This window comes from Artemia franciscana, chromosome 21, assembly GCF_032884065.1.
Source record: "Artemia franciscana chromosome 21, ASM3288406v1, whole genome shotgun sequence".
Lineage (NCBI taxonomy): Eukaryota > Metazoa > Arthropoda > Branchiopoda > Anostraca > Artemiidae > Artemia > Artemia franciscana.
This window is the reverse complement of record NC_088883.1, coordinates 33,139,488-33,167,238: the sequence shown is the minus strand read 5'-3', so window position 1 is coordinate 33,167,238 and position 27,751 is coordinate 33,139,488. Positions and strand designations below refer to the sequence as shown.

General features: G+C 35.4%; 2 protein-coding genes across 11 annotated transcripts in view; both read left to right on the top strand.

Annotated features, from left to right (window-relative positions):
• Nucleotides 1-12,568, top strand: part of LOC136040949 (uncharacterized) — a 116,072-nt gene extending 103,504 nt beyond the window's left edge. For all 5 annotated transcript variants that reach the window (XM_065725398.1, XM_065725400.1, XM_065725399.1 and 2 more), the window contains one exon: nt 12,393-12,568. In XM_065725398.1, the coding sequence (XP_065581470.1) occupies nt 12,393-12,423 (31 nt within the window). In that variant the 3' untranslated portion in view covers nt 12,424-12,568. The remainder of the gene's footprint in view (nt 1-12,392) is intronic.
• A 7,362-nt stretch (nt 12,569-19,930) lies between these two features.
• The window catches only part of LOC136040948 (tudor domain-containing protein 7-like), a 150,699-nt gene continuing 142,878 nt past the window's right edge, over nt 19,931-27,751 (top strand). For 3 of the 6 annotated variants that reach the window (XR_010620920.1, XM_065725392.1, XM_065725389.1), the window contains exon 1: nt 19,932-20,082. The gene's annotated coding sequence lies outside the window, so the exon portion shown is untranslated. Of the gene's footprint in view, nt 20,083-20,145; nt 20,169-27,751 lie in introns of those variants that run through there. The other 3 variants (XM_065725393.1, XM_065725394.1, XM_065725391.1) reach the window with 2 other exon arrangements.

The window sequence follows — 27,751 nt, the reverse complement described above, 5'->3', positions numbered from 1 at the left end:
CCCAATAGAAATTAAATAGTAACTCGGCCCAATAGTAAGCAAAACTCTAAAAAACGGATAACAAAGTGAATAATTTGATAAAAAAAAAAGAACAAACAGTTCGTGGTAAAGAACTATAAGTAAGGCTCAAAGACCCGGCTCAATAGTAACCGAAACTCTAAAAAAACGGAATTTTAATACCATATATATATATATATATATATATATATATATATATATATATATATATATATATATATATATATATATATATATATATCATGAAAAGAGAAATCACCAATGCTACAGCACAAACACAAAAAAAAAAAAAAAAAAAAAGAGACAGAAGGAGAAAAGGAAGACTGTTTTCCTAAATTAGTGATTAATATAGACCAGCACTTGAATGAGGCCTTAACCCTACTCATCCATACAATCACATAGGTCAAACAGCATAGCCACACACAATCAACCATAAAGAATAATCCATGGACAGGCAGTCATGTCGTCAATAAGTATAAGTCGTCATTTACCAAACAATAGAAAAAATAATATAGACAAATAATTCAGAGGCAACACCCAACATAAGGGCTCATCAGGAGAATACACTGGTCTATATAGGGTTTCGCCACTCTAAATTCTCTACCCAGCACAGTGTTGTGGCTACCACAGAATATCCATGGCATCCCCGCGTCAGGTATCACCCCCAAAATACATGCCCATGAAAAAAAAAAAACAGCAAATGTAAAACAACCAAGTAAAACCAAAACAAGCTTATCTTGTTAATATATCCCTCCCTTTAGCAACAATAGGTAAACTAAATATTATAAATTTTACCAAATCACAAATATTAACACATTGCAAAAAACCTGAATGAACTAAACAATTATAGAATTCATCTTTACCATGTGGCTAATTTTTTAAAAAATCCGCTCAATTAGAAACACAATTCAAAATAAATGGCGCTGTGACAACATTTCTCGAACCTCCGAAATTAGTTTAAAATTTCTTTAAGTATTTGTAGATAATTCTTTTGATATTTATTTAAAAGTTCGTTATAATGAAAACTAAATTTTTTAAATTGCCAAGTTAATTTATTTGCAGAAAAACCTCTTGATATCAATTTTTGGCTTAAGATTTTACATCTATTTTTAAAAAACAATATAATTACTACAAATCCTTGCATAACGAAGTAACTGTGAGAAAAACGCTGAATATGTTATATTTGAGTGTATATTACTTTCAGGGAATGGGAAACTAATCACTTCAAAATCAAAATCATCCGTTTTATTATACATTTTAAAACTTAATTTATTATTATCACAAATATTAATATTTAAATCTAAGAAATGATCTTCATGACCAGCGCCATGACTAGGCTCAAGAATAAGCTCTGATGGATATATATTTTTAGAAATATCAATGAAATCCTTACAATTTAAGACCAAAATATCATCTAAATATCTTTTATTATTTGACAAAGCATGTTTTAAATTAATTGGATTATTCTTATCCATCATATATTTATATTCTAGTTGACTTAAAAACAAGTCAGCTATAAATGGGCTGGCATTCCCCCCCCATGGGAATTCCCATAATTTGCTTGTACAAATCACCCCCAAATCTTATATAAGTATTGTATAAAACAAATTCCAATAACTCAAAAATCATATCCAAGCTGTAGCATCTCAAGTTAACTGTAGTATTAAAGCAGTTTGTCCATATGGCTTTTTTATTATAACTGTCTATTTTTAAGAACCTTTTACTAGATAAGAGGAAAGATTTCTTTATAACAGTTTTTAAATTATCAAACACTAAATTAAGTGATAAATTAGTATACATTGTCGCAAAATCGAAAGACTCAATTCTTTTAGCTGAAACCATTGTTAAAGAATCTATCACCTGCGGTGAATTATTAACACTCCAATATGGATTAAAATTCGAAAATTTTTTAATACCAGAACAATAGGTTTTAAGTTTATTTACAATTTCCTTTAAAATTAAAGAGAGGTCAGTAGCAGCAATGCGGGTTGGACATTTAGCTGCTCCAGCAATAAATATATATATATATATATATATATATATATATACATATATATATATATATATATATATATATATATATATATATATATATATATATATATATATATATACATATATATATATATATATATATATATATATATGTATATATATATATATATATATATATATATATATATATATATATATATATATATATATATATATATATATATATATATATATATATATATATATATATATATATCAGAAGAAGTGGATTTTTATGCTGATTTCAAATATACAAGTTTCATTAAGTTGGTCTTACCCATCAAGAGTTATGAGTCTGAGAAAATATGCTTTATTTTCAAAAAAAAAGGAAACACCCCCTAAGTCATGGAATCTTAATGAAAATCACTCGATCAGATTCAACGTATCAAAGAACTCTACTCTAGAGGTTTCAACTGCAAATATGTGGAATTTTGTATTTTTTGCCTGAAGAAAGATCACGGATGCGTCTTTATTTGTTGTTGTTTTTTTTTCCAGAGGGGAATCGTAGTGCTATAACATAGGGAGAGGGCTCATTTGAATGGAAATAAAAGTTCTAGTGGTCTTTTTAATTGACTAAAAAAACTGGAGGGCAACTAGGCCCTCTCTCCCGCCCTTTTTTCTCAAAATAAACCGATCAAAATTTTGAGATGACCATTTTGTTCAGTATAATCTAAAATCTAATAGCTATGTCTTTGAGGACGACTTAATCCCCACAGTCCCCGGGGAAGGGCTGCAAGTTATGGGCTTTGCCCATTGTTTACATATAGTATTGGGAAGTATACAAACGTTTTCAGGGGTATTTTTCTGGTGGGGGGGATGATTGGGTTACGTGGGAAGATCTTTCTATGGGGGAAGTGAGTTTCTATGAAGTGGGTTTCGGATTTCCCAGTATTATTAAAAAACAATCAGAAATTAAATAAAAACAAGTTTTTTCAAATGAAACTAAGGAGCAACATTAAAACTTAAAATGAACAGAAATTATTACGCATATGAGGGGGTTCGCCCCCTCGTCAATACCTCGCTCTTTACGGTGAAGTATTTTAGTAATTTCAAAAGAGGTATTTATTCCAATTAAGCGGCCTTTGTGATTTAGGGGTCATTCTTAAAGAATTGAAACAAAATTTGAACTTAGCGTGAAGAGCGAGGTATTGACGAGTGGGTGAGCCCTCTCATATTACGTATATGATGGAGTTCGCCCACTCGTCAATGCCCTGCTCTTTACGTTGAAGTTTGAATTTTGTTAAATAATGACCGATATAAACAATAATTAATTTGTGTTATTTTTCGGCCAATCTTAGCATCCAATTTTATCTTAAGCAGCTTAATTCCTATGATTTTTATGTGATAATAAACCAAAGATATTGTATGTCTTCGGCTTCCATTTGAGAGTTGCTCAACTTGTGACTTTCATTTTCATAAAAATAGTTTCGACCTCTTTGGCGATTATGTTACTATGCCTCACGAAATTAGTTCCGCAAATATCGCTAGTTTTAGTTACGTGGCAGAATCTTTCCATGGAGACATTTCTCGTAGGGGGAAGGAAATTTTCCATAGAGGGGGAGCTGGATTTCCCAACATTATTAAAAAAACGATCAGCAATTATATAAAAAAACAAGTTTTTTCAACTGAAAGTAAGAAGCAACATTACAACTTAAAAAGAAACAGAAAATATTACGTATATAAGGGGGGTTCCCTCTCCTCAATATCTTGCTCTTGCGCTAAAATTTCGTTTTTAACTTTTAAAAGAGGTTATTCTTCTACTTAAACAGCCTCTGTGATTCAGGAGTCATTCTTAAATAACTGGAACAAAAATCAAACTTAGGTTATTATAAGGTTATTATTATTTTAAAAAGTAAAATTAATATGCAAGTTCCGTTTTAATTATTCATATATACTTATATATGCTTATATTAATTATATATATATACTTATATTATTATATTATAATACTTATTCATTATTCATATTTAATAGTCCAAAGAATTGGTAGTTTATGTGATTCCAAACATTTAAAATTCTTTAACTTTAATGCTGCCCATTAAAAGCTACGAGTTTCTGAAAACTTGCTTTTAACGGGGCCCTTTTTAATTGACCAAAAAGACCGGAAAGCAACTATTCCTACTCCCATCCCCTTTTTTCCCAAGTCATCCGATCAAAATTTTAAGATAGTCATTTTGTTAAGCATAACTGACTGATCGAATAACGATGCCTCCAGGGATTACTTGATCCCCCCCCCCCCACAGCCCCTAGGGAGAAGGCTGTTAGTTATTAAATTGGCTTTTGTTTGCATACAGTATTTATTATCGGAATTTACACCGACATTTTGAGGGAGGGGTTTACTTTCAACGGGGAAAATTTTCAGTGGGTAAGGAATCTTATGGGGGTGAATTTTTCCAGGTGAAATTGTACATGGGGTTTTTTACCAAAATTCCAATACGAAATTATTTTTATTTGTCTTATATTTCTTTGGTGACTCAATTTTACAGGGGCAGATGTTTTGGGTTCATTGTCCGGGTAAATTTTCAGCGGGGTCGGAATTTTCTAGGGAATTTTTCTGTGAGAGAAGGACAAGCTTAAAGCGAAAAGACAATCAGAAATTAAATTAAAATTCGCTCTCGATCTATATCTTGCTCTTTGCGCTAAAGTTTACTTTTTGTCCCAATTCTTTCTGAGTGACTGCCGAAACACAACCGCTATTTTATTAGAATAAGAAACTTTTGTGAAGTACTGAAAAACTTTAGTTTGAAAAGTGAGGTATTGAGGAGATGAGAACTTCCCTCATGCACGGATTAATGTCTTTTCGCTTTAAGTTTGAATATTGCTCCTTACTTTCAGTTGAAAAAACTTTTTTTTTATTATTTAAATTTGTACAAGGTCGAAGCAAAAAGAATAACGATTAAAATTCAAAAAAAAAATTGAAAATGAATTTTTTCAAATTTTTCTTGATTTGGCATTAGAAAAAATAAACAAGTTTTTTCAACAGAAAGTAAGCAGCAACACTAAAATGAATATAAACTTCTACACATAAGAGGGAGGCTGCTTTTTCCTCAACCTTCGCTCTTACGCACTTGGAACAGATACTTAAAAATACTGTCCTGAATCAGGACAGTATTTTTGCCCGAAATGAGAAAAATATCAGGACTCCTGATCTCTTTCTCATTTCGGGCATTAAAAATCTTCCAAAAGGGAGACAAGAGAAATAAATGTACCGCATTTTCATTTTTTGCATATTTCGCGTGTTTTCGTTAATTTTAAATATTTTTTGTTTTTTGTAAATGATTTAATTAATGATTGTCAATTAAAGGAATGTACCGTACGCTATTGGGGAAATCGGTTGATCTGTGCTCCTCTCAAATTATCTTTATATCTCATATTCTTCACTTCCTATCCCAAAGCCCTATTCAAGATTTACATTTTACATTTTTATTTGCCAGTTTTTACAATTTCCATTTGACAATATTGTCTTCTTCTCGCATTACATTCTTAATGAGGAAAGTCTGAAAGAAATCTAAGAAACGAATTTTCAAACATACTCATAGCTGATAGCAATTATTTATTTCTTTATTCGCTATCTCTATCACCTAATCTTAAATTCTAGTTGACAGAGCATGGACCCTTTTCGATTAAAAAAAAAACAAGTTGTTTCAACTGAACTAAGGAGCAACATACCTAGCCGTTTATACTAAAGTTCGAATTTTTTTCCAACTCTGTAAGAATGACCCCCTGAATCACAAAGGTCGTTTAATTCGGATAAATAGCTCCGTTAAAATTACTAAAAAAAAAACTTTAGCGAAAAGAGCTAGGCATTGACGAGGGAGCAAACCCTCTCATATACGCAATAATTTCTCTTTGTTTTAGTTTTAATGTTGCTCCTTACTTTCAGTTGAAAAAAACCTTTTTTTAATTTAATTTCGATTCGTTTTTTTTAAATAATGCTGGGAAATCACGCGCCCCCTTCATGGAAAATTCTCCTCCCCCATGAAAATTTCTTCCATGGAAAGATCCTCCCTTGTAACCCATCCCCCCTGACCTCTCCCACCGAAAAAATTCCCCTGAAAACGTCTGTATACTTCCCAATAACCAATACTATATGTAAACAATGGCAAAGTTCATAACTTAAAGCCCTTCCCCTGGGGATTATGGGGGATTAAATCGTCCTCAATGACATTGTTATTAAATTTTTCGACTATGCTGAACAAAATGGCTGTCTCAAAATTTCAATCCGGTAATTTTGGGAAAAATGACCCTGGGAAGGGTCAATTTTTTATCCCAAAGGCACTAGAGCTTTTAATTTCCGTTCGAATGAGCCCTCTGGCAACATTTTAGGACCACTGGGTCGATATGATCACCCCGGGGGAAAACCAAAAATTCTTTCTTTTGGCAAAAAATATGAAATTCCACATTCTTGTAGATAAAACCTCCAAAGCACGGTTCTCTAATACGCTGAATCTAATGATGTGATTTTCATTAAGGTTCTATGACTTTTATGGGGTGTTTCTCCCTTTTTTTGAAAATAAACAAAATGTTCTCAGGATCGTAATTTTTGATTGATAAGACTAAACCTGGTGAATCTTATATATTTAAAATCAGCATGAAAATACAATTCTTTTGATGTATTTACTGGTATCAAGATTCTGTTTTTAGGAGTTTCGGTTACTATTGAGCCGGGTCGCTCCTTACTTACAGTTTGTTACCACGAACTGTTTGATCGAACTTATAAAACAAGTTTTTGAACTGAAAGTATTTCTTTAAAACACTTCTCATTCAAATTCAACAGTCCTTTTGTTTGAGCAATCTTTCTTAATGACTTTCAACAAAAGTCAAACTAGCGTTCAGAACAAGCGCTGTGTTGCTGCTTACTTTCAAATGAAAAAAAAACCTGTTTTTCTTAAATTTAGTTTCCGACCGTTTTGCAAATAATGCCAGGTAATCCCGTTGCTGTGCAAAATGATTCCTGGATCATTCCCCTAGGAAACTTTGTTTCCAGCGGAGATTTTCCCCGTGCAATTCCACCTCTCAGAAAATATCCCTATAGTTTCTCAGTAATAGATGCCATCTGTAAATAACTGGCAAAGTGTATAACTTTCAGCAGTTTCCCCAGGAACTATGGAGGATCATGTCATCCCCATGGTTATAGTTAGTGGACCTTTCAACTACATTGAATCAAGTGCCTATCTCGAAATTGGTATCGTATGTTCATGGGGGGTAGGGGGCGCGGCAAGGAGCTTATTCCCCTCCATTCTTTTGCCCCTTAAAAATGGGAATATAATTTTTATCTATGTTCGAATAAGCCTTTTCTTGATCTTCTAGGGCCTGTGGTTTGATACCATCACCCTTGGGAAAAAGAGGTAAACAAATAAACACGCCATCTATGATCTTTCTTCTGGCAAAATTACAAAATTTCACATATTCGTAGATAAGAACTTGAAACCTCTACTGTAATATACCCTGATATGCTGAATCTGATGTTGTGGCTTTTAATTAGATCGCTTGACTTTTTGTGAGGTTTTCCCCCCTTTTATCAAAAATAGACAAATTTTCTGAAGCTCGTAACTTCCTTATGAGTAATATAAAATTGTAAACATTTATGAAACTCATTAAATTGTATATTTTGGAATCATTGTCGGCACAATAGAGCTGCCTAAGTAAAGGACGATGTCGGCACAATGTAATACTTTTTTTTTAGACTAAGACACTTTGTATAAAAGGAGTTGTCGTAAAATCTTCAAAGGGGCTCATTTGATTGGGAAATTGAAAGTTCTGATTAATCGTCACAGTGATTGAGAGGCAACCAGCCCCCTACCCCTCGCTCATCATTTCCTACACATCCAATAAAAATTTTGAGATAGCTATTTTGTTCAACATAGTTGAAAATCCAGTCATTAGGTCTTTAGGCTTGGCACACACACCCCCCTTATCCCTCAGGGCAAGGGCTATGAGCTATACTCCTTCCCGTAAACGCATCTGGTCGAAATTGTGAGATAGACATTTTGATAAAAACAGTCCAAAGAATATATGATTATTGCCCCCAGGGTCGACAAAGCCCCTCAGAACCCTGAGAAAAGGATTGTAAATTATTCCCTGGGAACAAGGGCTATGCTAGTTGCCCCATTATTAACATATAAAGTTTTTGTGGAAGGGGTGGTCGTACACACTTCAGATTGGGCTCATTGGATTAGAAATAATAAGTTATAGTGCCCTCTTTAAGAGTCAAAAGTGATTTGAAGGCTACCAGCCCCCCCCCCCCCAGTCCATCATTTACAACAACAAGTATCCAATCAAATTTTGAGACATCTATTTTGTTCAGCATTGTTGGAAGGTCCAGTAATTATGCCTCTGGGGATGTCATCCCCCCCACCAAAGCCCTTAGGGCAAAGACCTTTGGGTTAGGCAACTTGTCCATTGTTTACATCATAGTATATGTTATTGAGAAAGGTATTCAGGCGCACCTTTCGGGGATTAGATAAAAAACAAGTTTTTTAACTGAAAGTAAGGAAAGGCATTAAAACTTAAAACGAGCAGAAAATATTCCATATATGAAAGGGGCTGTCCCCTCCTCAACGCCCCACTCTTTACGCTAAAGTTCGACTCTGTGTCACAACTCTACTTGTCTACTGTCACAAACTTTAACGTAAAGAGCGAGGCGTTGAGGAGGGGACACCCCCTTTCATATACAGAATAATTTCTATTCGTTTTAAGTTTTAATATTGGTCCTTACTTGCAGTTAAAAAACAACTTTTTTTTATTTAATTTCTGAACGTTTTTCGCCTGATGCTGGTTCAAATTTGATTCACTCTAAATGAAAAAATTTGAATATCAATTTTGGTAGACTTGTTCCATAGATGAAGGGTTGCCCCTCCTCAATACCTTACCCTTTACGCTAAAGCTGTTAGCACTAAAAAAAGATTCGCATTTGAATCAAACAGCCCCCGTGTTTCGATAGACGCTCTTAAAGATTGTGACAAACATTAGAATTCGGTTTTTTAGATTTTTAGTTACCACTGAGCCGAGTCGCTCTTTACCTAGAGTTCTTTACCACGAACTTTTTGATTGTTGAGTGTAATGTTGAACTAATCAAAATACGTTATTTGTTTTTGGATTGTAAAAAGGGTGTAACTCAGGTATAGCTGAGTATAACAATTTGGAACTTCCAGGAAATGATAAGGGAGATGATCAATTGACCCAGAAGTCAATGCTTGCATGCTACTCCTACTACTCCAATTACTGATGCCATTACTACTCCTACAACTGCCACTACTCCAATTACTGATGCCATTACTACTCCTACAACTGCCACTACTTCAGCTAAAACTGCTGCATCTCTAGCGAGTACTACCAAGACTGAGGATATTCAAATGAATATCTGAGGAAAAATTGAGGGAAAGTTGAACTAAATCAAAACTTACTCGTGCGTATACAGATTGCTGATACAAGCGATTCAGTACTATTTTTGGAACGACTTACCGTATCAAGATGAAACTTCAGTGGGATGTCCAATTGACCGAAAGAAAACGTGTACCTGCTACTACTGCTATTAATACTATTCCTACTACTGCTATGATACTAGTGCAATTAAGGCTACGTGTATGAACATGGAAGTTTGACACAATAATGATGGGAAATTTTAACTAAATCACAGCACACTTTGTGCATATAAATCGTCAAAAGGGTGTATCTTAAGAATAGATTTGAGTATAAATTTGGAACTTTCAGAGAACGCTTAAAAGGGAAGACCAACTGACGAAAAGGTAATATGAACATGCCATTACTAACACTACTACTACTGATACTTTTACTAATACTAATGTTATTACAACTTCTAATTAACTGTTCCGACTACTACTTCAATTGTAACAACTTGTAAGGTTTAGAGTATTAATAAAAAAAAAGTGCGTTAAAAGGGCACAATCAGCAATATTTTTGGAACGGCTTACCGTATTAAGGTGAACATTCTGGGCATCATGAGGGAGTGTTCAACAGACAAAAAAGCAACATGTACATCCTACTACTGTTATTAATACTTCTGCTACTACTGTTACTACGACTACTAATACAACACTAATACTGCTGCTACTTCTCCTACTACCACCACAACTACTGTAATACTAGTACTATTAAGGCTAAGTCTATGAAGGTGAAAATTTGATAGAGCATTCAGGGAAAATTCGAAATAAATTAAAAGAAGCTATGTGCATTCAGATTGTCAAAACGACATATCTCAAAAACAGATTTGGGTATTAAGCTGGAACTTTCAGAGAATACTTTAAGGGGAAGATTAATTGACAAAAGGGCAATATGTGCAGGCTACTACTAATACTACCACCACTGCTATATTAACTAGTTCTACTATTACTATTACTCCAACTGCTACTTCTATTGTAACTTATTCTAAGGCTAAGAGCATCAAGATGACAATTTCAAGAAGTATATGAATATACAGGCTCTCAAAAGGACATATTGGTAATGTCATAGCAGTGGCTAATTGTATTAAGTTGAAACTTCCAGGACTTGATGAGATGGACCAAAAGGCAATATTTTAATACTGCTGCTGCTAATAGTTCTAGCGTTATTACTATTTATACTACTGCAAGTACTTCTAATACTACTACTACGACTACTATTACAGCTATGTCTAAGGTTATAAAGGTGAAATTTTTAGGGAATTTTTAGGAGGGACGTATCAGTAATATCTTAGGAAATAATTTTGTGTGTAAAGTTGAAACTTACAGGGCTTGTTGTGCGGTATGTTGAAATATTCATAAGACAATGTTTCCATCATAATGCTATTACTTCTACTCATACTACTACTACTACTACTACTGCTAATATTACAGCAGGAAGCAGGAAGGGTGTGCAAAAAGCACAGGATAGCTGGCCCTCATCCCCCCAATGCAGTTCCTGGCTGAGGGACCTCGAGACGGAGTTCAGCATCGCCGGTTCGGACCTTAAGGGTCTAGTGCCGCATCCTTTACCTTTTTTATTATTACTGCTACTACTGCTACTGTTACTAAAGATAAGGCTACTATTGTTAATTTTACTGCTGCTACTATTACTACCGGTGCTGCTAAAGCTAAGAGATTCAGACGAAAATTTTGGCCAATATTGAAACTGTATTGAACCAAATTGAAACACTATACCTACACATGTTGTCAAGAGGACGTATCAGCAATGCTTAAGGAACGGTTGATGGTATTAAGCTTTTATTTGAACCTCAATCAGTTACGTTGAGGCTTTCAAGGAATATTTTGGTAGACATCAGACTAAATCAAAACGAACCATGGCATATAGGTTTTCAAAAGCGTGACAAAGCAACATCTCAAGGACGGCTTACATTATTAAATAACCTTTAGGATAAGTTATGGCGGATTTTGAAGAAGCCAGAAGACACTATGTGTATACTTTTAATGCTACTTCTACGGTTACTGTATTATCCTTTAAAACTAAAACTAAATAATGAATAAATAAATAAATCGAACAGGAATTACAATAAATAACCGAATTAAACTCAAAAGGAGCAAAAATGAAAATGTTTAGGGCTGATAACACTAACGTCTTCTCATGACCCGAACAGAATTTTTACTTTTCTAAAAACAAAATACATATTAAATGTTTTTAGTTATTTAACATAAATAAAAAATTATTAAGATTTTAAGAAGTGAATATAAGTGTATTTATATTAAACTGACAATCCAGGTTCATTTATTTTTGCATAGGGGTTACTCACAACCCTTATGCCTTCTTAGGGCCAGAAAATAATTTACACTTTACTGAAATAAAATACTAATGAATGTGTATTGTCAGTTTAATATATATGCCGATATTTATTACTAGTTATAATAGTTTTAATCTATTAATGTAAAAAAAAAATTAAACATTCAATTTTTTTTCCTGTGAAGTGCATATTATGTTCTGATCTTAAGAAGGTATGGGGGTTGTCAGCCCTCCTCGTGTTAATTTCTGCTCGTTTTGAGTTTGACTCGGCTATTTATTGGACTTACTATTTGTTTTGGTTTGCATTTATTAATTATTGGTGATTTGTAGTAGTTTTGCGCTTGGTAGATGATTCGATTTTATCTCTGTTCATTTTGGGTTCAATGGAATTCTTCACTTTTCTCTGGAAACTTATTTTGTGGAAATAGTTTTTGAATTAATCTGCACAAAAAGAAAATTCTTTTATTGTATCAATTGTTATCAAAATTATGTCTTTTGCTAAGTTATGTATTGGGCCAAGTAGCTCCTTAGTTACCGGTCGTTTCCACGAACTGATTAAGTTGACAGTTTCTAAAGTTAGATTTTTTTAATATATTATTGACTATTTCACCTATCCTTTTGTTTTCCAGGAGGAGATCACAATCACTCTACTTGGGCTAAGAAGCCATGCTTTGTCGTTCTCTTATACGCTAAGAAGCCATATTTTGACTTTCTTCCATTTTGCTTTCATTTGTTCTTTTGTCGAAATTGTGTGTTATTGCACGTATTTTTTAATTTTATCAAAATTATACTTACGATTATTTTATTCGTCTTCCTTTGTCATGTTTTTAATTCAATTTTTACTGCTTTCTTTTTTTGTCTTACACGAAGCATCAAACAGCACCACACAAACATGAAGCACCACCGCAGCACCGCACTACAATCCTTTGTTATGTTTAACTACCAGTTGTCAAGTTTCTTCACCTACCCTCAGTAACTTCACTTATTGATTCAGAATTGAAGCAAGTAAACAGTATTTTATCGTCACTTAAGGCCCTCAATTGTAAAGCTCGTTCACCTGAGAGCTGTATACTTAGATCAGTGGATCCCAACCTGTTTTGGGCCATACCCCACCTACAATCCTAATTCTCACTCGTGAAATTTAAATTTTGTTATTCAAAACTTTCACTTGAACGAAGCTTAAAAGGTCACTAGCTTGATATTTTTTTACAGTGTCGTTCTCTAAGCACATTTTATACTAATGAAAGATAGTTTCTGAATACAACGTATTTCATATTTCTTACGACGTCATTGCAATACTATCATGTATCTTTTGCTCTTTAACAGGATAGGAATGAGACTTTAATCCTAAGAAGAATTTTTCTTTTTTAATCAAGGTTCTAAAGTATAGGATGTCGAAAGCTGCGCGTCCTACCCTTGGCCCACCAAAATGTATCCATACCAGACCGTTGGAATTTAAGTGCCACGTTATGAATCACAAGCTTACATTTTATTTCCTGCAACTCGTTCCTGCAAAAGGTCTTGGTGAACTTAAATCATTGCTTTGCAGCTGGTGACCTCAGAAACTCAGCACAAAATGATTATGTATTGTTGATAGCTTGACTACGAGTTATGCTTTTACAAGCTAGACGCAATTTTTTAGATATCACTCAAATGTACATTGAGGTCGCCAGTTTTTTATTTTGGTTCCAAAATGTTCGTTTATCAGATTACTGTTTCTGCGATGTACACTCAAATGTACGTTGAGATCGCCAGTTTTTTATTTTGGTTCCAAAATTTTCTTTTGTCAGATTACTGTTTCTGCGATGTACACTCAAATGTACATTGAGATCGCCAGTTTTTTATTTTGGTTCCAAAATATTCGTATATCAGAATTAGTGTTTCTGCTTTTGGTCTTTCATGCAACGTCAAATACACCATTTTTTACATCACATTTTACATACGTTATGATACATCAAATCAAGGAAATACGAGGTTGCAGTATCCTGTCTGATATTGAAATAGTCTACTTTTTGAGAAATGATTTGGAATGTAGAATTTGTGTTCACTTCATGTCACGTATCAGACGTTTTTATTCATTGCTTGAGCATGGAAAAAATAATCTTGACAAGAGAATTTGCCATTATGTAAGGCCCTGAGAAAGTAAAAATGGATACTTTGATCTGACTTAAATGGAAGTTATTATATACTTCTTTGGTTTTGACTTGGCTATTATTCTTCTACCTGGGTTTTTGGCCTTTGATTTTTAGGACATAATTTTTTTAGTTTTCATTTATTTGGTTTTCTTTTTTATTAAAACAGAATTTCCTAAGTCAAAGTAAAGAGCCAAATAAAAACTTAAAATGAACAAATATTGTATTTATGTATTTGATAAATACTGCCGCATCAGACTCTTTTTGCTAAGGTTATATTTTTTCTAACTAATGCTTTAATACAAGAGCAATGGAACAAAAAAAAATCTTTTTATAATCCCTCTAGAATCTATTGAGTTTCTCTATTGAGTATTTCTTAAGAGTTTATTGATACACATTTTCAAAAGTAGCCGGCGAAAATACCTTCCGGTCCGCAAAACAAGCCTGCAGGTGAAAATTTTATTTTGTAACTGAGTTGAAACAAAAGTGCTCTCTTGTTTGTATTACATCAAATAATCATATGCTCCTAGAAAGTATGAGCAACTTCCAAAAATTTTGGTAGGAGAGACAAGGATATAGTAAACAAATTTTGCATTTTCTCAAATAACTGACTAAAGAAAAGACACGGTCTCAATACTCTCAAATAGCAGACATCAAGCTAAGAGCCAGGCATTTCGATCCTCTGAATACATTCTCAAATAACAAATTAAATAAAAGACAAAGTATCAAATAACACACTTCGAGCTGTGAACCCAGTATTTTGATACCTGAATGCAGTCTCAAATAATAGACTAAAAAAACGACGAAGTTTCAAATAACAGAATTCGAGCTATAAGCTCGGTATTTTAATCACCTGAATGCCGTCTGAAATAAAAAACTAAATAAAAGAAGAAGTTACTGCTCACCTCAGCTTACTGGTCATTGGTTTTATTGGAAAATGTATCAGATCTCAAAACTTTTCGTACAAGTTACGGTAGGTACCGCTGGATGAGGCACCATTTTGGTCTAACATCTGCTCAGGACGAGTTCCAGAGAAAGATGAAACAGATATTCCAAGGCCTAGATGGTTTTAAAATGCTTGTAGATGGCCTACTAAGAACAGTGCAGGCGGCTTGCAACAGTGCTATAAAGGGCAAGGTTGTAGGGTGTAAAGTTTAACAAAGCGATCGATTGCTTTAACAAGTCAATCAGTGAATATAGAACTAGGCTTATTAGTCAGTCAGAGAAATGAATTTCTCAGAAAGTGGCAAGAATCAAAGGAGTTGAATGCTAAGCAGAAAGTTTTCAAAAAGCTGGCATCGTAAGGTCGAGCACGATCCCAAGCTCGGGAAAGAAAACTTTCAGACTCAGAAAAACTGAAGGTTATCAAACTAGGACCATTTCAGCCAAAAATCAATAAACATTAAACAAGGAAATCTAATCCCATATTTCCAAACACTAGATGTGGTTTGTTAGAAACTGTTGAAAGTACCCATACCTAGAGTATAAGGTCAAGAAATATGTAGCCAGCTGCTTTGCCTGTTCGTTCTTTCCAACTTGACCTGGTCACGAACACAGAAACAAAGATTCTTCATTTGCAACAGGAGCTAAAAAGTGGTGCAAAATGCAAAGCATGGGTGCCAAGGCTGGAACAAAGCTTCTTTAGGTGATCTTATTTGTTTTATAGAGAAAAATCATTGCCAAGCTTATTCAATAAGGAGAAAGTATTGAAAGATACAGAGCCAGAAAAAGAAAGAGGGCATCTTACTATATATTTATATGTTGCTAGATGTTACCACCACTCTAGGTAAACAAGGCTGGCCTTTCGTGGGGAGAATCACGACGGGGATATCACGCTGAGCTATTCAATGTTCTTTCGAAACATCGAAATGTTTCTGGATTACATACTGTCAGCCATGAAGAGCCTGTAGCTGTAGGTGTACAGTACATTGATAGAGATGGAGCTTCTAATGAGCGTTTACTTGCCATTGATGATTCAGAATCGAAGAAGGGACCCAATATTGCCGAAAAAAATTCTACAAATTATTCAAAAGGCTCCTATCAATGAAGAAAACTGGCATTTCAATGCTACGGTTTTGCAAGTAATATGAGTGCGAGCTTCGAGGGAACACAAGCTCATATTTCCAAAAAGTTAAGAAGAAATATTCAATACCTCAGATGCCTAGCCCACAGAGGGAACATTATCATCCAGCATTGCTGTGAATCAAGCTCCTTGACGTGCAATATGTTTGGTGTTTTATAACAAATCTACAACTTTTTTGCCGGGGGATCCAAGGTCTACAATTTATTTCGCATGAGTGTAAAAGATGTTGAAGGCAAGCTTTATCCCAGGGGACTTTCATAAACAAAGTGGTCTTTAAGATTAGAGTCACTTGAAGCTCTATGGAGCGTTCCTCAACAATTGTAGTACTACTGATGGAAGTGGTGAATTCAGGTACCCATGATAAAATCACCAAATCGGAGTACGACGGGCCTCTCAGTGTCCTTATTCGTTTTAAGTTTATTGCAAGACATGGCGTTCATTAGGGCATTACTTTCACAAACTAACTCCCTGATTTGTGAACAACAAGCTGTGCAGCTGGATATCGCTGCCGTGTGTCGCATAATGAACGCCATGCTAACTGTCATCAAAGAGTCTATGAGCAATGGTAGTGAACTCGCTGGTCAAATTGCAGCATCAATTAGTGTGGCTAAATGATTAATTTTGGGAGAAGATGGTTGTGGTGAAAATAGTATGTTAGATCTCGAGTTCCACTCGCTACTAGAGGGCAAGAATAGACATTTCCATCATCAGTGGTGACCTCCTAGAAGACTCTTTGATGAAGAGAGGACAATCGAAATGTTGCCAATAATCCTTTTGAAATTTTACATAATTGAGTTCAAGAAAGTTTTTGCAGAAGTTAGCGATGAAAGTTTTTGTATTAGTTGGTGCTTGCATATAAAGAGACCAAAGAGCTAGTCCTTCATGTTTTATACACTCTGGCAAACCTTAATCCTTCACAGTGCCATTATTTTTGTGCTTGTAATTTCTTGTAATTTATAATCGAATTAGCTCCTTTAAAATACCTATGATATTATGGTTGTGATAGAGAAGCGCTACCTATGATATTGTTTGTATGCCCTTTTGATACCGGCATGCTCAAAGTTATTTTTTATTTAATTAAGCGCCCTCCCCCCCCCCTAAACACTCCCTAAAAGTTTCAACTTAGTGTCCTTAGTGTCATTGGTTAAAGTAACTGTAGAAGTAGTATTAAAAGTATGCATATAGTGTAAACGCCCTCCCCCCCTAAACACTCCCTAAAAGTTTCAACTTATTGTCCTTAGTGTCATTAGTTAAACTAACCGTAGAAGTAGCATTAAAAGTAAGCATGTAGTGTCTCCTCTAATTTGGAGTCGCTTACTGGCAGAGATTTCATCACTGCTTCCACATAGACTTCGTTTTCTTTCTGCATTTGAGCATAAGTATCTGTTAAGTGAAGTCGAGAGAATCCATCTGGTATTGGAATATCTGATCTGGTGCTGTAGTATAATTCTAGGTCATACGGCTGGATTTGGATCATCATTCACTGCAATCTAGCTGGTGCATCATGGAGTGGACGCAACAGGATGGTCTCTAGTGGGTGATAATCTGTTGTTACGATGGTTTTGAGCCCATAGATATAGAGATGAAAGAGTTTGCAGGCAAGCACGATTGCGTGGAGTTCTTTTTCCAGCTGCGAATAGCTCTGTTCTGTCTTGCTAAGGGCTCTAGATGCAAAACCAACTATCTTCTCATTTAGGATAACTTGGCTCCAAGTTCATACTTTGAAGCATCAACCTTAACCTCAACTGTTTTGTATCCATGGTCAAAGAATGCTAGACTTCCTGATAAACAGCTTTTGATCTCTTTCATGCAGGATTCGTGATTAACTTCCCACCTGAGTTTCACAGTTTTAGTGAGATCTCTCAGTGGCATATTTTTGGAGGACAGGTCGGTTATGTACTTTGATAGGAAGCTTAACATTCATAACAATGTCTGTAGCTCTTCTCTAGACTAAGGATTAGGCATGTCCTTTTGGCCCTGATCTTTTCTGGGTCTGGCTTTATCCCATCCTTGCTAATAATGTGTCCAAATATTTGACTTTGTCTTTGGCAAATTCTAATTTTACACCGTTGAAATAAACTCCTTTTTCTCTAGCTCTTCTAAGAACGGCTTCAAGCCTTTAGTCGTGCTTTTTTTCATATACTAGGATATCATCCTCGAGTATTCTAATACCTTTTAATCCTATAAATGCCTCTTCTATTTTCCTCTGGAACTTGTCCTGTGCATAAACCAGACCAAAGGGGTATCTCTTCCATCTGTATCGTCCATAGATGGCACTAAGGGTTGTGTAGTAGGGAGACCGCACGGACAGTGAGACTATCAAGTAGCCTGAGCAGCCATCTCGCTTGCTGAATACTGCTCCGCCATCAAACTCACCACAGCATCTTCAAATGTTGGGACTATGTAGTGGGGGTCGTTTATCACCATGATCAGGTCCACAGGGTCGATGCAGAGTCTCATACCACCGTCCTTTTTTTCAACTATTACCATGGCATTAACCTATTTCGTTGGTTCACTGACCTTTTCAATGATGTTGAGACTTTCTTGTCGTTCAAACGCGTCCTTGAGCTTCTGCTTTAGAGCTGGTGGTATTTTCCTAGCTGGATGTACTGTGGGCGTACATCCTGTATACCCTCAGATACATCATAATATTCGGTTATTGGTGACTGTTTGATGTTCAGGACAAGCTTGATCAGATTCATGTCTTTGCTTGCCTTGAAACCAATTATGAGTGTCGTGTTTGACTCAACCGCATAGAAGACAAGTGACTGCACTGGTCTATTTTTGTAGCAAGAAGGGAAGTTGCAAACTCCTAGATGAATTATGGTTGACCCGTAGTAGCTGGTGAGATGCTGTGTGGATTGGGGTAGCTGCGTTTTTGACGACAGTTTTTTTAGCATTGGGAAGGCAATATGTTGACCTGAGCACCTGTGTCTATTTTGAAGTTGGTGTGGATATGTCCACATAGAGAAATCTCAGCAAAAAATTCATCTTTGTTGCCATCATTGATGGTATATAGGAACACCTCTGTTTCTTCCTGGTTGTGCATATCATTGATGGATGATGGAATATTTGTGGCTTCATTTCCATCATCATTTACAGCCTTACTTTCGCATACTCTTGCAAAATGGTTTTGCTTTTTTGCACTTGGCATAGGTTTTTTCTTTTGCAGGGTATATGTGCTGGGATGAGTAGATTCCATCGCAGAAGTAGCACTCTGTCTCCTTTTGCGGGGAGCTGAATCTATTATGTGCAATAGCCTCCACTTCTCGATGAATTTCCTTTTGGTCAAAAGTTTTAGCCGTGCTTAGGTTGACTCATGATCTCTGCACATGGTGACAGCTTGGGCTATGTAATCTGTCACCTGTGGCTAATAGTTTCTCACGTAGTTCGAATTTCTGAATCCATAAACTATTTCGTCTCTTATCGTTTTACCTTCACTGGTGTATCCGCAGGGTTTAATTAGGATCTTAAGCTCTGTTCTGTATTTGTCAGTACTTTTAACATCTTGTCCGAAAAAAAAAGCCTGCAGGAGAAAATTTTATTTTTAACTTATTTGAAACAAAAGTGTCCTTTTATTTGTATTGCATCAAATAATCACATGCTCCTAGAAAGTATGAGCAACTTTCGAAATTCTGTTAGGAGGGACGAGGATACAGTAAACAAATTTCGCACTTTTTCAAATAACAGACTAAAGAAGAGACAAAGTCTTAAATAGCAGATTTCAATCTATGAGCCCGGCATTTCGGTCTCCTGAATGCAGTTTCCATTAACAGACTAAATAAAAGACGAATTATCAAATAAGGCTCTTCAAGCTGTGAACCCAGTATTTTGATACCTGAATGTAGTCTCAAATAATAGACTAAATAGAAGACGAAGCCTCAAATAACAGAATTCGAGCTATGACCCCGGTATTCTGATCACCTGAATGCAGTCTGAAATAACACACTATATAAAAGATGAAGTCCCAAATAAGAGACTCTTGAGCTATGAACCCAGTGTTTTATATTTTGTTGATGCAAAAAATGATTTTTACCTTAAAAAAACTCATCCTTTTGCCGAAGAAGTAAATTATTACATTTTAAAATTGAGGTTTCATTAAAGGTAGTGTATTTAATTTCGTTATTTGAAAGCTGTTAAAATATATGTATATTAGTTGAAAAAGAAAAAAAAATCATGAAAATATTGAGGTAGGGGAATATATTTTTCAAAATATAGGTGTCCAGTTTTGTATTTCATTCCCGTAGAAGAAGCCTAGGCTACCAAAAGGTAGCTAGCCTATTTCTCAGTAGAAATACTGAGAAAATTCATTTTTAAAATTAAGGAGGGAGTGCCCTCAGCTGTTGGATTCACTGATTAGGAATTATGAAGATACCAGTTGCTAACTAAAGAAGACTATTGGGTAGCAATGGTTCAAGATTTTCCCTTAAATAGAAGATAAAATTCTAGCTTACTTTTTGCTATTTTGGAAAGGGGTGAGAGTAAAAAATATTTGCCTAGAGAACCTACTGGAGAGAAGAAAACATGTTAGGAAAACAATTCTTAGGCATATTAGCCTATTAAGAATAGCCTAATCATGGTTAATAGATTTTGCATGCAATCTCACTATAAGTTATCCCCCCCCATCATGTGCTAATATATAGCCCAATTCACATATTTCCAATGCACTATACCAAGCATAACTTGTTTTTTCAATTTTTGTTAGTCACAGTTTATTCATTTAAGGCCTACATGTACATGAGTTGAAACAACTGAGATGGGTAAAATTCTAGTTAATTGAATTCTTGCTATCTCAGTAAGGGTTTAGGTTAGGAAAATGAAACTTTAAGGAATGAATCTACAGACTAAATTATGTCCTGGGAAGGTATTTTGAAGCAACTACGTCCACTCCTTCTCCATCTAGAGGGCCCTGACCTTTGATGACCTTTAAAAATATGTGTGTTATAAAATTAAAACCTTGCAAATTAGATCTTCTGCTTAATTAAAGTACAACAAAATTGTTTTCAGCTTTGTAAATTTGCTCAATTCCATTTTATAAGGTTTTAAAGATATAATAATAATAATAATTTATTTTTGACCAGCTACAAAAAATCAAAGCAGAGTATCAATAAAAGAAACAAAACAAACACTACACAAAACAGAAAAAACAAGAAACTAAAGCAAACAAGTAAGGCCTCTGTGGGTGGGCAGATACTTATAAGTAGACTGGGGCATTTTGCCAGCAAGCTCTGTGAGCTTCAACCCAATATCCAGAAAACTATAAATAGATATGAGGCTCCTATTCCTATACCATGGAGGCAGATACAATAGAAAATGGGAAAAATGGAAATAATAAGAATGAATTGAACTGATATCTTTTTTATGAAAAATAGGGTAAATACCAGAAAGAAACAAAACCAAATGATCCATAAAAACTGAGTATAATTTAGCAAGAGACTTTCTATTGTATCTACCTTGGTTAGCAACAATTTTAGAGTAACTTAATTGGATTTTCTTCTTGCAATCAGCAACAGTGAGAGTCCGTAAGGATTTTAGAGTTTTACTAACATTAATTCCCAGCCACCAAAATGAAGAAACCGACAGGATAGAAAAAGATCCACAGATTAGAGGAGTAGTGATATTGCTATTAAATGAAAGATATTCACACTTTGAAAGATTAAGAAAAAGTCCAATCGCATGAAGTTTAGATGCTACTGTTGAAACAGACAAAGAGAGCCCTTTTTTAGTCCTACTGATCAAAAGAATGTCATCTGCATAGGCAAGATAAGAAATATTTACAGAATTGAGGATGCAAGTAGGTGGGATAAAGGAAAGGACAGATGATATACAAAGTTTGAAAATAGAGGGGGAGAGGACAGCACCTTGCTGGACCCCACATAGTATTGGAATTTTACTATCTGAAACTCTCATATTGGTTTTAATCTGCAAAAAGGAATTTAAATACCAATATCTAAGAAGAAAAATTACCAATATGTTGATACCATGACTAAAAAGGGAAAAGATAGCTTGGGAGTGCATAACAATGTCAAAGGCTTTGGAGAGATCCAAAGCACATAAATGTAACTCAAATCCCTTTTTAGTAGCCTCAGTAAGAACATTAGCCAAAACTTGATGAGCCTGCTGGCAACCTACCCCAGCTGAAAACCCAATCTGATTTTCACCAAAATATGCTGAAGAATTAACTGATGGCAGGAGAAGATGCTCAAACATTTTGCTTATATTGCAGGAAACCGTTATAGGCCTGTAAGATGCACACTCAGTCGGAATCTTTCCTCTTTTCAGGATTGAAGTAACTGTTCCACACAAAAAACTTTCAGGCACAACCAAGGTGCATAAGCACATTTGAAACAGAAGTTGTGAATGTTGGACTAGAGCTGGACAATCAACATTTAGGTGTTAGACACTTATACCATCACAATCAATAGAGCTAGACTTAAGCTTCTTTATAGCTTCTGCCACCGAAACCAAATTAACTGGGAGGATCTGGTTCTGGTGGAGTGATATGGGAAGTGCAGAAATAAGAAACCCCATAAAAGTAGCATGAACAAAATGGTTTATAGTGTTGAAAATCTGGTCGTAATATTTGCACCAAGCAGCAGAACTAATTGGGCTACTTGTTGACAAAGAGTCATCGATTTTATTTGAATTTACCACATTTTTCCAATTGAAATTACTTGATGGGAATTTACAAATTTTAGATTTTACAGACCATAAATACTTTTTATACTCTAATTTAGTTTTCTGTTTAAGCTGAAATACTACACCACTACGTGGTCGTTTGCAAGAAACCCAAATACATAGCCAAAATTTGGCTTTATTTTTCACTGATTTCAGACCCGGATCCCAAGACCATTCAGGCTTCTGCATATTAAATTTAACACATTCTTTGGGAACAGCCACCCTATCAGCTTCCTTCGTGCATGATATAATATCAAAATAATATTTATTCAGAAAATTCTTATCATTTACAAATTTAGATCCAACCTGAAGTAGCTGAAAAGGAACTTTTATCCTAGACAAAAAAGCTGTAAGGGTAGAAATATAAAGAGCCCAATTAGCCTTATTCCAATTTCGTCTGGTAAACCATCTACGATTCCCACGTCTATTAGAACTATCTTGCAACAGAGAAATACCAAGCATGAAGGAAATTGGTAGGTGGTCTATATTGCTTTCTATTTCATGTACAGAAACAGTCGAAACAGATAAATTGGGAGAGCAAAGAACATGATCAATATTAGTAAGGCTCCCAGAATGATGGATGTAAGAAAACAGACGATTCTTATCCACTAGCTTAAACTCAGATAAAGAATCAAAAACCATATCAGACCAAATATTTGAATTCAGTAAATCAGCATTAAAATCCCCAGCAACAACAAATTGATAACTGAGAGATGATGCGGATTCTGTCACTTTTTTCAAAACACTACAGGTCTTGGCAAACTTATTCAGTGATTGAACCCACTTATGATCAAAAGGGAAGTACACGTTAATAAGTATTAAATCGGCAATTTGCACGGCCAAGAGGTTTTCGTCACTATGGAACAGCACAGGCGTCGTGGATGAAAAGGAGCTACGTCTCAGTATACAGGTGAGGCCTCCAGAAGGTCTACCAAACATAGATCTTGCAGCACTCACAAAAGTAATATGGTTTGCACTCTGTTTCAACAAGTTGGTATAATCTGAAGATAAAAGATGCTCTTGAAGACAAACGATGTCATAGTTGCTCGAAAGTTCGTCAATGATGTGCTCTTTTTGGCGTGTTCCATTTATATTGTATGAAATAACCAAGAATTTTTGTGACATCATTTTTTCACAGCGGTTGCAATACGAGACTTGAGCACTGGACATAATAGACTATATGAAGTGTGAGAATCGCCGCAGTTTGCACATTTAGGTCTATTTGTACAGTGCGCATCTTTCAAAAAAATGTGATTTTCCGCGCAGCGCGCACATTTTTCCACCTGACTGGTACAATTGTTGATAAAGTGATCAGGAGACCTGCACTTAAAGCAACATCACGGTACACTTACGAAATCATAAATTCTGAAAATCTCGTAACTATTTTTACTCCATTCTTCATAGCATCACGTTTTGCAACCAAATCTGAAAAGTCTAGCTTGATAGTTTGGGACAAACCAATTCGGTTTGCGTCAACGACTCCTGAGTGCATTTTGAATTCAGAAGCATTAAATGACAGAGGGATTCTTTTATAATTCCAAGGTAACGTATCTGCAGAATCTTCGTGCCAATACCCGAGACTACAGACTTACAGAAATCAGAAGCTACCGATTTTTCAATGTTTACGAACAATTTATCTCCCACCACCCGAATACTAGCAACCAAATCATAACCACTTAATTGATTGATAAAGTCTTTGCGGCTTGTCGGATCTCTAATAGATGGTGGCAATTTAGAGACAACAATAGTAGAGTGGTTATCGGCAGGTTTCGAGGCTCCAGGCTGTGGTAATGGGGCGAAATGATTGGAAAACACATCAAACTGATTAGAAATAGTTTTTAGCTGGATACGTAGCTCGTTTACTCCCGAAAAGAGAGCAGAATAAGCTGTAGCTGGTATCAATGGGACTTCACTAGGGTTTAATATACAAAATACCGGGATGTCGAAATCATCTGTATTGCCCTTCTTGATAAAATCCAGTATATCTCCCAAATGACTTAGTGGCGCTTTCAATCCAGTTCGCTTCTGAAATAAAGCATCTGGACACAGCTTGGACCCAAGCCACTTCTTCGCATTCACAATATCATCGACGGCAAAAGATTCTGTACCAAACTTCTTAATCATTTCATCATCAATTCCTTTTTCAACATTTTGCTGAACAAAATTTAACACCAGAGAATAATGCAAATTGTCCTCATCACCTCCGTGCATGTTAACTAATTATAGCGCGCTCACAGTGAAATGCACAGTGATATCACTTGAATGCAGCTCACAGTGATTGCAATCTTGAATGCAAATTAGATCATGAGCGATGGAAATTAAATAATAAGCGAGGGAAGCGTAGTTTCTTGCTACCTGATCCCCACAGTTTAAGGGAGAATCCACTCCCGACAGGTACAACAGCCCTTGCGACAAGAGAACTCCCCTCTTCTGTTTGCTTATTATCGCGTAATACGGGGCTTCTACCGTTCCCAAAGTTAAAAACTCTCTCTTTCTTTATTTACTCTTTTTCCATCAAAATATCGATCAATCAAAGTTCTAATTAATTCCTTTTTTATCTTTTTATCCAGCAATGGAATTGGAGTAAACCAATTTCTGAATTGTATTTTCAGAACTAAAGGCAGAGAAAAAGCAACTAGTAACTGAAAATTAAGGTAAAATGTTGTTTTGTCATATTTCAATAGGTATAGACCTGTCATGTAGGCAAATTTCAGGGCCCTCTAGAGGGAGAAGGCGTGGAGGTGGGTGTTTTAAAATACCTTCCCGGGACCTACTTTAGCCTGTAGACCCATCCATGAAAGTTTCATTTTCCTAACCTTAACCCTTTCCAAGATAGCAAGAAGTCAATTAACTAGAATTTTACCCTGAGATTCATTGGGAAAATAGAAAGGAAATACATATTTTGGGTAAAATTCTAGTCAATTTATTTCTTGCTATTTTGGAAAGGGTTCAGATGAGGAAAATGAAACTTTCAGGGATAGGTCTACAGGCTAAAGTATGTCCCAGGAAGGTATTTTAAAGTACCCACCTCCACTTCTTCTTCCTCCAGATGGCCCTGAAATTTGCCTACATGACAGGTCTATACCTATTCAAATACAGGCCTATTCAACAGGTCTATACCAAATTGATAAAATTCTAGTTAATTGACTTCTTGCTATCTCGGAAAGGGTATAGGTTAGGAAAATGAAACTCTCAGGGATGGCTCTACAGGCTGAAATTTTGACAAGACATCATTTTACCTTAATTTTCAGTTACTAGTTGCTTTTTCTCTGCCTTTAGTTCTGAACATGCAATTCCTGTTATTTGAGTAGAATTTTGAGCCATATCAATATATTTTTTCAAAATTTAGGAAGTGTATTTGCTTATCTTTAAAACCTTATAAAATGGGATTGAGGAAAGTTATGAAGCTGAAAACAATTTTGTTGTACTTCAGTTAAGCAGAAGATCTATCAAGGTTTAACTTTTATAACACACATATTTTTAAAGGTCATCAAAGGTCAGCGCCCTCAAGAGAGAGAAGGACCAAACAAAGAATTATAGTGGTATCATAAAAATCATGGCATGAAATGGCATGATTTTACCCAACTTCTTTTTTTTTTACTGAATGACCAAAAACAATGAGGTGTGGCATCCCCTCCCTCCTCCCATACATGACAGGCCTGAAGATATGAAATATGTAATTTAGGCTACATATTTGCACATTAGGAGGATTAGGGTAAAGTATAGCAAGGCTGCATATAAAATGAATTAACTATGATTACTTTGCATTTTATGAAGCAAGAATTATTTTCTTAAGATAGAAAATATATAATTTGGGCTATATATTTGCACTTTAGGGGGATTAGGGGTAAAATATAGAAACACGGCATGCAAAATGCATTAACTATGGTTACTCTGCATATTATAAAGTAAGAATTGCATTCTAAACATGTTTCCTTCTCTCCAGTTAGTGCTCTAGGTAAATACTGGGTAAAATTCTAGCTAAGCTAGGCCTACTTTTTACTATCTTGAAAAGAGGTTACTTTAGGAAAATAAAACTTTTAGGGATGGATATATAGACTAAAGAATGTCATTAGAAGGTGTTTTGAGGTTCCTACCTCCTCTCTCTAGAGAGTGTTGACCATGAGCACAAGCTTAATAGCTCAAGGAAACTGATTAGTTCACAATGCTGCACCTCCTTTCCTTTCATTTAAGAATTTCTGCTTATATGTCCAGCCTTTAGGATGGTCTAATCACTCTGCTACTGTGGGTATGTGGCATAACCTTTTTTGTGGTGGCTGAGTCCTTGTGGCTGGGCAAGTAGTTTCTAATAATTGGGATGTTGGCATAATGCTTGGTAGGAGGAAGTATGAGGAACATGGCTTGCCTTTTTTCTCTTTCCATTCTGATGTTTGCAGGGTTTGGTTGAGGTGATTTGGCTGAGGGGGTGATGGAGGTATAGCTACTTTTGTCCCTGTTATTGGTGGGATCCTGACTGTATCCTCTGCTGGGGTAAAGGGACACTAGGAGATTTGGACTCTGTTTTGCAGTAGTCTGGAACTATCTTTTGGCTCTAATATGTTTGATCTGGGGTTTCCATGATTCCATGATCATTGATCTGGGGTCATATTTTTGCTTTTGTCCTGGGGCTGTTTGTTGTCTTCAGGACATAAACTTGGTTGTTCAGTTGTGGCTCAGGTAGCAGTTTTGCAGACTTATCATTATAGGATTTCTGTCTGTTTCTTTGACCTTATTTGCCTGTTTATTTGACCTATGTTGTAGAAAGGTATGGAAGGGGATAGTTTTGGGTCTTAGCTGATGAGACCCAAATTATACTAAATACTGGGTAAAATTCTAGTTTAGCTAGGCCTACTTCTTCCTGTCCTGGAAAGGGGTTAGGAAAATGAAACTTTCAGAAATTGATCTATAGACTAAACTATGTCATTGGAAGGTATTTTGTGGTGCCTGCCTCCGCTCCTCCTCCCTCTAGAGGACACTGACCTTTGATTGCTTGACATTCAGAAAATCCTTATGGAATAGAATTGAAACCTTGCAAAATAGATTTTCTGCTTAAATTTTGTACAAGAAAAGTATTTTTAAGCTTCACAAGTTTACT